Source organism: Arachis hypogaea, chromosome 15 (genome assembly GCF_003086295.3).
Source record: "Arachis hypogaea cultivar Tifrunner chromosome 15, arahy.Tifrunner.gnm2.J5K5, whole genome shotgun sequence".
NCBI lineage: Eukaryota > Viridiplantae > Streptophyta > Magnoliopsida > Fabales > Fabaceae > Arachis > Arachis hypogaea.
Genome location: NC_092050.1, coordinates 13,025,888 through 13,038,786, shown reverse-complemented (window position 1 = coordinate 13,038,786; position 12,899 = coordinate 13,025,888). Strand labels below are relative to the sequence as shown.

Genomic DNA, 12,899 nt, shown 5'->3' with positions numbered 1-12,899 from the left:
ACTAATCTAAATGTCACATTCCATCAGAACATACAAGACATCAGATGAAATGTTGCATGTAATACCATTATCTTTTAGATTAATTAATCGAATCTACACTATTAATTAATAATTTGTCGTGACTAAGAAAAGTATCTTAACTACGGGTCTACGGCATTATGGTTTATCATATTGCAAGTGAATTTAATTACTGCTAAGTTGCAATGTGAAAGGTTCTTGATTTGGTCTCAAACATTTACAGCAAAGAGACACACATCATGCCTCATTTCTTTTTTCCTGTGGAACTGCACGCCAAGTTTTACATTCCCAAGTACAAAGTATATTCAGTTATCAATTTTTTGACAAACAGACAGAAAATAGCACAGGCAAAGATAAAAGAAATGGCACAAATATGTTTATGGAGCAGGCCCTTCAGTTTTGCTGCTTCAGGATGACAAAGACCTTGATCATCAAATTCTTTATCCATTGAAGCTTCTTCACTTTGGTGCCCCCAGTGGTAGTGGTCATGTCAGCAAGCAAGCACATAGCAATGGCAATGCAATGAATCTGTCAAAGCTCATCAGCATTTTCACATGTCCGACGACGCGCTCAAAGCCATTACCTTGCATTGTTCATTCAGTGCCAGAAGTTGAGCCTCTTTCTTGTCAAGCAAAGTGCTCAACCTCACATTCTCTTCCATAAGCTTTTGAACTTCTGCCTCTTTCTGCATTTTCTCACCCTCCAACTGAGTTGTCTTCGCAACTAGCCTGCACCGAAGCAACATGCTATGCAGTAAGGCAAATGTCTCTAGGGACAACCAACACAAGGATTGAAATTTAATTATTATACTCTATTTGTGGGAAAATGCAACAATAATTTAAAATTCCCCAATTTAAAATGTAACATCTATATGTAACACTAATTTAAAAATACCCCACTTTTGCAAGTCAGTAACTAATGGCAATCAAGCAACACTCAAATTGAGGTGTAATACAACGGTATGCAGGTGTGGAGTAAATATAAACTAAATCAAGCTTTAATAAACATAATATATGCAGAAAGAAGTGTATTGGGGTATTTTGCAATCATATGACTTGACGTGGATAGAATAACAGATAGATATCAAGATTCATAATGATAGTGTGTTTCACATTATTGTGTATTATGAAATATACTCGCCTCTCAAAAAGCTTCTCAATAGTTTGAAATTGCTTCTCTGAGGAAAGTAATGTTTCTCTTACAGTGAGTAGGCTGCTAACATAGGATTTCAGAGACTCAAATTCCCGTCTCACTCTACAAAGCTCCTCTTCATTTTCAGCAGCTAGCTGCCTCTGCCTGGTTGTTTCTTCCACCAAACCCACAACTCTCTGTCGCACGTCATTTAGAATATTACTTGTATTCAAAGCAAAACGCTCCATCTCTTTTAACTTCATGGACATATTTTCTAACTGGGCAGACTTCTGTTTAATCTCTTCCTGACTTACGCTTACTTTTTCCTTCTCAACTGCAGTTTCTGATTCTGCCAATATAACCCTTTTGACAAGGGCTTCCATCACATCTGCAACCATCTGTACAGACTTGAGTACCTCACCTAAATAAGCTCCATCTTGTTCATCTAACGAACCTCGCTCATGGCTAATTCCTATCCAAGATTCTTCGCCCGCATCCTCAAATGGAGAAAGATCTACATTCCTAGACCAACCTGAAAATGGTATCCCATTCTTGTCTACAAGGCCTACCCCCTCTAATTCTTTTATGCCACAAGATGCATGGGCTAGATCAGGAACAGCCATGAGTCTTGCTTTCGCTTTTAAGTAAGTCAACAATGTAGAAGCGGTCTTGACCCTACGCCAAAGAACCTCTAACACTTTATTAGCATCTTCCTCTGAACCTTGCATGTAAGCCTTCACTTCCATAAGCTTTGCTTGCAATGCATCCACTTGGGATTGGCTTCTTTCACTCTCTTGCTTCCATGTTTCATGTGATTGACTCAGCTGAGACTTCAAATATGACATGTCAAATTCTTCATCTGCTGCCATGCCCCTGTCCAATGTAATATATTAATGTTAAAAAATTGTAGTTTAAAAAAAAACTCCAATAACAAAGCATATGTATCAGTATAAATATAATTTCACAGGCCTAAAATCCCATCAACTGAAAAGCCTTAACAATGATTTCAGGTATCCAATTCATAATGTAATGTATGGCAAAGCTCTGTCAAAGAGGAAGCCAGAAGATAATGTCTATCACAAAGTGGATTTCACAATAAATTCCAGAGCAGAAGGATGCAGCATATTAAGTTCGAAGCAATATATCAACAAACGAAACTAAAATCACATCACATCATAGAATTAAACTCATCTATACTTTAATCACACAGATCATCCACTTTCCCATTTCTACGAGATATACTTAAAATATGCCCAACAACTTCTATCGATTCACAAATAATGTCTTCTGTAAAGCAAAACTAAGTACAACATATTTTCTGCTTCTTAGAAGCCTCAGAAAGTTTATAATGAACCTATACAGCTACAATACCTCAGAAGATGAACAAGTACTTCAATGGAATTACAAATATACAAATCAAAGATACATTTTGTGAGAAGCCAAATTCCTCCAAATGGACTTCTACATCAAACATTGTCTAGTTAGCACTTGAAAATGTCTTCAAGTTACAAACACACACAGAATTGACTCAACCCATGATCAGCTAGCTACTACACTTAATCTCAATGGCAAAAATAAACAGGGAAAGAAAAAAAATGAGAATTTTTGACATGGCAAAGCAGCCAACGAAAACAAAATCAACATTAATACATCAAAATGCTGAGTCTTTTAAGCTATATATATTCATTGTCAACAATATCTTTCACCTGCAGTACCTTGTTTCTCTGTCTCTCTCTAAAATAATATACTTTTGCTAATTCACTGTTGTTTAGACGCGACGCAATCCAACCAATTCATCGCTTTACTATATCTAAAAAATCTAGCAGGACGAAAATTAACGTATAACTGCAAAATTGGGGTTTTTTGTCTCCTCCCCTCTTTACCCGAGTTTGATCTCGAAAAATCGAAACTTGAGGCAAGCCAAGAACCAGACGGACAAAGTTGAAACAGAATATCCACGAAAACCGACTAAAAAGGAAAACAAATTGATTACGTTGAAACGAAGGGATTAAAAAGTGAGGAACAAGCAAATACAATGCTGGAATCTCGTAGAAGGGGAATTGAAGGAGTTAATTGAATAAAAAGACGTTACCTAGTTACTTTTTGCTTCGAGAAAAAGCTTGAAGATCGAGCGAGTTGAGTGAAGAAAATGGGTCTGAGTTGAATCGTCTTCTTACACCAACCTCTCTCTCTCTTTCTCTCTCTTACATGTAAAAGGAGAAAGAAAGAAAGAAGGCACCTTACTTGTACCACACAGGCCTTTTCTTTTCGTTTATGCTTCTTTCTATTAATTTTCGATTAGGCCTAATTTTATTATCCATACTTTAATTATGTATTTAAATAAAATTCTTACGTAGGAAGGGAGCATAAGGCAGAAGAAGACTCTTGGTTAGCGTTTGAGAGAGAGAGAATCAGAATTTGATTTTGAAATAAATTTTAGTATTGTATTTAGGATAAAGTATATATGATTAAATTATATTTTAGTATCTTATTAGATTTGAGATAAAAATAGAGATTAAAATATTTAAAATTATTAAAATATTTTTATTATTTAAAAAATAAAAAAATTCTAAACTCATCCGTTGCCGTTTTTTTCTTTTTTTTGCTTGTTCTGCATACTTCTCTCTTTTTTTTTCTCTCTCGGTAGTTCGTTCTCTTTTGTTTGTTCTGCTGTTATTCTTGTTCGTTTTATTGTTATTATTGAATTTTGTAGTCATTAGTCACGGTCAAATTTTTTCGTCATTATTGAACTCTTTCATCATTATTGAATTCTTTTATTACCGTCGTCTTCACCGTTTACGAGGTAGACGGAATCAAATTTGTCATAGCCGATTTAATACTTGGGGTTGAATCTACTGTGTTTCTATTTTCTATACTCGCCAATGGTCCGTTGTGTTGTTTCTGTTTTCTGTGCTCACCGCGCCGCCTCTATTCCAATTCCACCCTGTCCTACCACCTCTATGTCTCACCATTCTTTTCTTTTCTATTATGATATTGTTATTTTTATGAGATTGTTCTTATTTTTGGTATTATTATTATTATTAAATCTGATTTATGAAATTGTTGTTGAATCTAATTGATGGATTGTTATTGTTGTTGTTGCCACTGTTGTTATTGGTGGCAGAGGTGTGGTGGTGGAATGAAAGGTAGAGTAGGATTGGATGGTAGAGTGAGATGTGGAGTGAAATTGGGGGTGAATGATAAATTTAGAATATGAAATTTTGAATAAGAGCATTTGAAGGGAAAAAAAAGTCATTAAAATTTTAGTTTCCGTCCAAAAAAATTTCAGTCTACTGTATCTTTATTTTTTTAGAGGTACTGAAACACTAAAATTTTGGGGACGAAGACTGAAATTTTAGTATCAGTCTCTGATTCAACAAATATGATACTAAATATCAGTCTCTTAGTCTCCGTTTTAGTACCTCAAAACAAATACTATTTTGTAGTAAAAAAATTTTAAAGAGTAACACTATGGTACAGATTTATTTGTACAGATATTTATTTTTTATTCACAAACAAAATAACATATTCGTTATTTGAGTGTTTACAAATATGCAAGATGATTTAAGAAAGAGAAAGTAGAATTATAGTTGAAAGAGTTGATACACTTTAATAATTGAATTACGGAATATTATTTTTATCAAGAAAAAGAGAAAAAAAAATGTGAAACAACATAAAACTCATTCTTAAAGATGGGTATCGATATATAGAAGAGGAAGAGTAAAACACTTTCTCTAAATATTAAATACACTTTGTTCTTCATATGTTTTTTTTAACTCTTTTAATGTTAATTTTTTTTTATATTTAAAAAACAAGATTCATTATTACAATATTATTTATTGTATATTTAGAATAAAATAATTGCACACATAAATTTAATATATCTTTTTAAAAAAATAATTAAAGCATTATTTAATTGGTTTGAACAACTTAAAAATATAATTGACAAAAATAACATTAATTTAATATTAACTGAATTTGTTTTATTTTAACTAATGGATGAACAAGCAGTATTAATACTCCAAATTAATTTTTAATAATTTTGTTTCAAATAAATTAGTACTTAAAAAATAAATATTAACATAATAGTTAATTAGATAAATCAGTTTCAAATAATATAAGAGGACAAATTAATTTCTTTTATTCTCAAATTTTTAAATTATTGTAATTTAAAATTTTTAATTTATCAAGTTTTTTAAACTAAAATAAATTGATCCCATCCAAATAGCAATTACTAGAATCAGAATGGATAAAAAAAATTCAATTAATATAACATAAATTTGTATCATTTGAATTAAAAAAATCTAATAAAATTAAATTCAAATGATAAGAATTTATGTTATATTAATTGAATTTTTTTATTCTGATTCTAGTAATTGTTATTTGGATTGGATCAATTTATTTTGGTTTGGAAAACTTGATAAATTAAAATTTTAAATTATAATAATTTTAAAATTTAAAATTTAGATAAGATGTAATTTAAATTGCAAACACTTTAAAATTTGAAACTTGGATGAAAAAAATTAAGAATTAATCTCCACATACAAGTCTTTTTGTTATACAAGTTTTATAAGTTCATATACTCATTTACTCTTAAAATGTTCCTCTTCTGGCACGTCTAGTCCACGTGCCTTTTTAACAGATTTTTCAATCAATCAATGTGCGAATATATAACTTCTTTTTTCGAAAAAATTTCATTTTCTTTTTCGAATTTCTTCTGCATTTTCTTGTCTTTTCTCTTCGATCTCTTTCATACGTTTTTCTCTGCGTTCTCCTTCGCCATTTACGTGCGTTAATATCAGTGACGAATTCAAAAAATTTTGATAGTGAGGGTAAAATATATATAATATTATAATAATTTTTATAATAAAAATATTACGTTTACATAAAAAATTATCTATTATAAATTTGTGTATAAATACATATATTATTTAACTTATTTTTAATATGTATTTTGTATTTTAAATTTATATTTTACGATTTATTCTATACAAGTGATTATTTTATGTATACATAGCATAATTATTATTATAATTATATTTTGTTATTGTAAAATATGTTTAGGTTTCAAAATATCTAATTACAAATTAAAATATTAAAATAGTAATTTAAATAATAACATATAATTTAAAACTTAATTTTTTATATTTCATATTTTGAAACCTTGACAATAGAATTAAAATGTCTTTTTTTTATATATGTCTTTAAACAATCATTTAAAACTCAACTTTCATACAAATTAGCTCTTTGATGATATTCATAGTTAAAAAAGTTCATTCAATTAGTGTAGTTATTATGAAAAAAACTAAAGCTAATTTTAAAAGAAGAAACACAAATTGATAGATAATATTCTTTCGAGTCGATTTCTAAGAAAGAACACCAATCTTATTTAAATTTAAAAATTGATCATTATAATGGACATCTAATATGAAGTTCTCAAATTGGCTATCAAGTGTCGACAGTTAAATAAAAAATTATTTTAGGAAAAAATTTAATAATTTAGTGGAAGTAAATAAATATTATTATTATATACTACTCAATAAAATTCCAAATTGTAGTGGAGGCGCTTGCCCCCACACCCACATGAGTGGATCCGTCCCTGGTTAATATTTATTTTCTAAGTACTAATTTATTTGAAATAAAATTATTAAAAATTAATTTGGAGTATTATTATTATTGCATGTTCATCCGTTAGTTAAAATAAAACAAATTTAGTTAATATTAAATTAATGTTATTTTTGTCAATTATTTTTTTAAGTTGTTCAAACCAATTTAACAATGCTTTAATTATTTTTTAAAAAGATATATTAAATTTATGTGTGCAATTACTTTATTCTAAAAATACAATAAATAATATTCTAATAATAAATCTTATCTTTTAAATACAATAAAAAAAGGAATTTTAACATTAAAAGGGTTAAGAAAAGGCAAATTGTATTTAATATCTGGAGAGAGTGTCTCGCTCTTTCTCTTCTATATACAGTTATACACATATTCATCCTTAAGAATAAGTTTTATGTTATTTCATATTTTTTTTTTTCTTTGTCTTGATAAAAATAATATTCCGTAATTAAACTATTAAAGTGTATTAACTATAATTCTACTTTCTCTTTCTTACGTTTATCTTACAAATTTGTAAACACTCAGACTACTATACGTGGCTCAATTTTTTAGTTATGGAACCCATCAGTGTGCTTTCCCCGGATATGGAAATAGGGAGTGCTAGACGAGAAGGTGGGACAGCTTTATGTCATGTCTAGGTGGTAGAACTCGCAGGGTCCGAGTTCTTTGTTAAAAAAAAAAAAAAGCAAACAAGTCGGAGGGTACGACTTGATGATGGCTGGAATTTGAATTTTAACAATGCAAAACGGACCGTCTATTTTGTGTATATATATATATATATATATATATATATATATATATATATATATATATATATTTTATTAATCTAAAAATGAAATCATACAGTCTGAGTTCCCTTTTTTTTAATATTAATTTGAATCTGGCAATGGTAAACAGTGAGTCCGATTTAGGGTTAATGAAAATATAAAAGTGTGCAACTCGTACAACAGTCTCAGATCCGTGTTCTTCTTCAAGCTTGCTCGTCTTCTTCCTCTGGTTCTCTGCATTTATATTTTTCTCCTTCATGGTATGTAACCCAAAAATTTGTTAGTGTGATTTCTGTTATTATTTAGTAGAGTGAGAGAAATGGATGATAGAGTACTTTTGAAAGTGTATTATTTTGGTCAGATTTTATTATAAACATCCGAGGGTGTGAAATTTATCTGTGAAAATTCGTTAGATGTTGTTATTCCCTTCACAATTTTATTTGAAGAGCTTAAAGATGTGATCTGTGAGAAGATAGATTCTGAGATGTCAAGGAGAATATCTTGTATTTTATACAGATATCACATACCGGTATTTGGTAGATTCGTCCAATTTCAAACCAAATATGTAACGGATGAAGCTAGTTTGCAAGAGATGTTTTCAATGTATATTGAAAATCGTGCTCAAATCTCGTCCATCGAGTTGTACGTTGAGTTCGAACAATCTGAGGCCGACCGGAATATTGTACTCGAGGATTACAATAGTGACAGTGAAGAAGAGTTCGAAAGCAATTACGAAGTTGTTGGTCCAGACGATGATGAAGATCAAGGTGACGGCATCATGGCTCCAGATGTGGCGGACGTTGCAAATGCACTCGCAAACGAGGTGCCGTTTGAGGAGCCATCTTTCATGCGAGTTTTGGATTTGGATGCCATGCATGTTCCGGAGTTTCTGGAATATATGAGTGCGGGTACGTGGTTGCCTATATTTATAAATAGGATTAGAAGCTTGTAATTAATTAGATTGATCAATGGACAAAATAGTTTAGCAATGTGTGAATATATACTAAACTAGCGTTTATGTATCGGTTTTATTTAGTTAAGTTTAAGGTAATAATGTTGTTAGTTAGCTATTGATTTAGTTTAAAAAAAATTAGTATTTATTAATCAGTATTTGATTATGTGTTTATGTTGTTGTTTTGTTTAGAATGAGACAGTAAGCAGATGTATAAATCATTATTAGATCATAATTGATGCTGTGAGTATTGATTTAGTTGTGGTTTTGATTATTAAATATTTGTGTATTAAGTATTTTATGTTTGACTGCCTTCGTCGCAGAAATTTCTATTGTTGCAGATGGTGAGTTTGCAGTTGGGATGGAATTCAGTTCCAGAGAAGCTGTTATTAAGGCAATGAAAGAGTATACCATTCGAAGAAGTGTAGACTATCAGGTGTATGAGTTAGAGCCGTTGACATTTTATGCCAAGTGTACACAGTATGGGTCAGGGTGTGATTGGCTTGTCAGTGTTAGCATGATCAGCAGGAAGCACTATTGGGTTATAAGGAGGTATAATGGTAGTCACACCTGTACTAGAGCCACCATTTCTCAGGATCATTCTAAGCTGGATTTGGTCACAATTACAGAAGTCATCAAGCCGTTGGTCGAGGCTGACCCCTCGTTAAAGGTAAAATCAGTTATTGCAGAAGTGCAGTCGAAGTTCAACTACACCGTCAGTTATCAGAAAGCATGGTTGGCTAAGTAAAAGGTAGTAGAAAAAATATACGGAGGTTGGGAAGCATCGTACAAAGCATTGCCTATATGGTTTGAGGCCATGTGTCATAAGGAGCCATCGGCTATTGTCCATTTTGAGACTATGCCTGCATATCAAGGCGATGACTTGGTGACTAATATTCGTGTATTGCATCGAGTATTTTGGAGTTATTACCCCTGCATTAGAGTATTCAGAGATTGTAAGCCAATTGTCAAGGTGGATGAGACTCACTTGTACGGAAAGTATAAGGGTTGTCTGTTAGTGACAGTTTCACAGGATGGCAACAACAACATCGTCCCTATTGCGTTTGCTATTGTGGAAGAAGAGACTTCTGATGCGTGACACTTTTTCCTCAGTAACCTGCGACAACATGTTGTCATTCGGGATGGTGTGAGGCTGATATCCAACCGACACAAATCCATCAATGCAGCAGTGGCACGCAGTAATGGAGCTTGGTCACCTCCCAGAGCTTTCCACATGTTTTACATCAGGCATATAGAGTCGAATTTTCTGAGAAAATTCAAGGCATCATACCTAAAAAAACTGGTCGTCAATATAGGTAACATTGAGTAATTCTAAGAACGTGGCTAACAGAGTTACTTTCAATAAGTGCTTCTCATCCATTTTTTTACGATTGTTTTCTTGTTATCGTGTAGGTTATTCGCGGATGGTGCGCGAGTACAAAGTGTGTTACCAGCGTTTACGAGAATGGGGCGAGGCTTATAGTAACTGGTTAGACCGAATTTCCCGCGAACAGTATGCGTTGGCATTTGATGGTGGCTATTGATGGGGCCACATGACGATGAACCTAGTGGAGTGTATCAACTCAGTATTGAAGAGTGCACGCAATCTACCCATTACTGCTCTTGTCAAGGCAACATTCTACAGGCTTAACGAGTTGTTCACCCGAAAAAGAGCCGAGGCGGAAGCACGGATTAATGCTGGACATGTTTTTTCGAAAGTCGTGACCTCAAAGTTGCATGCAAACCAGCTAGGATCAGGAAACATCCAGGTCAGGTGCGTGAGATGCCAAGTGGACTACAATAGAACGTCGACCTCCGACGACAACGATGTGGCTGTGGTGAGTTCTAAGTGGACCGGCTTCCTTGTCGTCATATATTTGCATGTTGTGCAAATCAACGACTAGATTGGCAAGTTTATGTCCATGATGTGTATAAGATGGACCAGGTTTGACGGGTGTTTCGAGCCAGGTTTAGGCCACTGGAGAATCCTACTACATGGCCCGCTTACAATGGGCCTCGCTTCGTATCGAATCCGTTCCTGAGACGCGTAACCAAAGGTCGCCCTAGGATGACGTGCTTCTTGAATTAGATGGATATGTGAATGCTACGTCGCCCCAGACGATGTAGGCAATGTGGGGCTGAGGGACACAGCCGTAGCAGATGCCGTCAGACAGTTGGTGCAAATGCCAATGGAGATGCACAGTAGATTCATACGTTGTGATATTTGCAAGTTTGTAACATATGACAATCTACCATGTGACAAATATGACTTTATGTATTATCTAAACAGTCCTCTAAGATTATGATATTTGAAATATTTTGTAATGATATATGAAATATTACAACTATAAAAACAAGTCCATGACATAGATAGTAATCATACATAGAACAGTTAATTAATACATAAAGAACTTGAAACATTTACTTAATACATAAAGATCTTGAAACAGTTAATTAGCACACAAAGAAGTTAACTGATAAATAGAAAATCTTAAGATCACAACAACTACTTTCTCATTGCCCATTTTACATCATCTACAAGACTCTTGCACTTCTTGGCGGCCTTTTTGAACACGGAAGGAGTGTATCGACTAGCACTGCGACGTGGCGGATCAATCCGTAGATTGTAACCTATGTCTGCATCCACTTTTGCACGTGCATCACCTGTATAGAATTTACTTAATGAAGTACATAAAGTAATCAAACCAACAATGATACAATAGCAGTATAACAACAAGTTCTACAAAAAGACCAAGTATACCATGTAGTCAACCGAATCACAATATAATCAACACTTTAAACAAGTAAGGGAATGTATAAAATATAATACCATCATTACGGCATTCTTCATCCTCGTCGGACTCCTCTATTTCATCCTCATCGTCCTCGTCCTCGTCCTCGTCGTCCGGTGAATCTACTAGATACCCATCAGTCTCTCGTTCAGGTGTGTTTGCATTTTCTTCAATGAGACCCATTGAAACACGATTAGAGTTTTGGCTATTAAGAACCCCACGACCACCGACACTCCTACTAGAGTCAATATATACAAACCCTCCAGAAGCACTCGATGAAGCACCCACCATAAACTGTTCATGCTGTTGGGCATATTGTGATTGTCCTGCATCTACAGTCATGAAACCAAGCAACTGGCTAAAAGAACCTCCTTTTTCTGGGTCAAAATGTGGCACACCCCAATACTGCTGATGTGCTGGGTACGACGAGGTAAACTGTGTTTGAGGTACATATTGGCTTGAATACATAGGTTGTTCTTGTGGAAGTTGACTTGGAGGTGGAGGGGGTGCTGGAGGCGACTGTGGCTCCTGCTCTTCATTGTCAACATCCGTATCATGATTACCCTCATCATTCTCTTGAACCACAAGATTGGACAAGGTCAAACGATCTCCAAATTTTGCCCGATACCAATACCTGTAAGTATCCAAGGGGTGCTATGAAGGCATGGGAAGCTCAGTAAGCACGTGATTATACCTGTTCGTCCACTGCATCACCCAAAATGAATGAGTCGTGGCCGTGACCCAGTTAAGATTTTTAGAACCAGTCAGGACTTCTCTTTGTGCCTTGTCTGAATTTCGTTCCTGATGAGGCACTCCCTGAACAAAACCGAACTGTCGCCTATACCTATCCGTGGCATGCCACTCAATGCATTCAAAACAGACCAACGGTACCGTAGCGCTCCAACAAACCGAGTGCACGTAGATGTCTGGTGAAATTATGTCCGGATCCACGCGATCGACACCATAAGCAACCTACACAAACTAGTAAAGATAAATTAAAGTCATGATTACATTCCACTTAACAATCACAATGACAAGATCAATAACAATAACAATAAGATTAACAATAACACTAAACCCGAAACAAATACTTTCTTAATGAAAACACACCTGGCCCTCCTGAAGATCGTCGAAGGCCTTCTTAAAGTGGGCCAGCGTAAGATATCTATAGTGACGGTCTCCACGCTCTCAGTTACGCCACCTAATATGACTTATTTCGTTAACACAATTGGATATTAAAAAATAAGCTACGGGGTGACTGTAAGATAGTATTACCTGTTTGCAAGCGGAAAACTGCGGGGTTCCCTAGGAACTGGCGCTAGATATGGCAGGTGGATCCAAGCCCAACCCAGCAGAAGTGTTAGCGGACCATCGATCTCCTTACAGTCATAACGAGATGCCCTGCATAACGCCCTGTATAGGTGTGCTAGGCATGCCGAGCCCCAACTGTACTGTCCAATACTCTCAAAATCACGAAGCAGAGGTAGATACTTCCAATGCACACCTGCGACAGACTTGTCCCCAAACAAGATTGTTCCGATCAACAACATAATGTGGCACTTCACGTACCTCTGTATACTGTTTTCATCAGTCAACTGTAAGTTTTCTTTTAGATCC

General features: G+C 34.2%; 1 protein-coding gene across 1 annotated transcript; it reads right to left on the bottom strand.

Moving 5' to 3' along the window:
• Positions 1-234: 234 nt before the first annotated feature.
• Positions 235-3,579, bottom strand: LOC112749522 (uncharacterized). The gene is made up of 3 exons (XM_025797795.3): positions 3,242-3,579; positions 1,159-2,022; positions 235-746 (listed from the first exon to the last, which is right to left on the bottom strand). Exons 2-3 carry the CDS (start codon positions 2,016-2,018, stop codon positions 569-571), a joined length of 1,038 nt encoding a protein of 345 aa, XP_025653580.1. The 5' UTR covers positions 2,019-2,022; positions 3,242-3,579; the 3' UTR covers positions 235-568.
• Between the last annotated feature and the right edge of the window lie 9,320 nt (positions 3,580-12,899).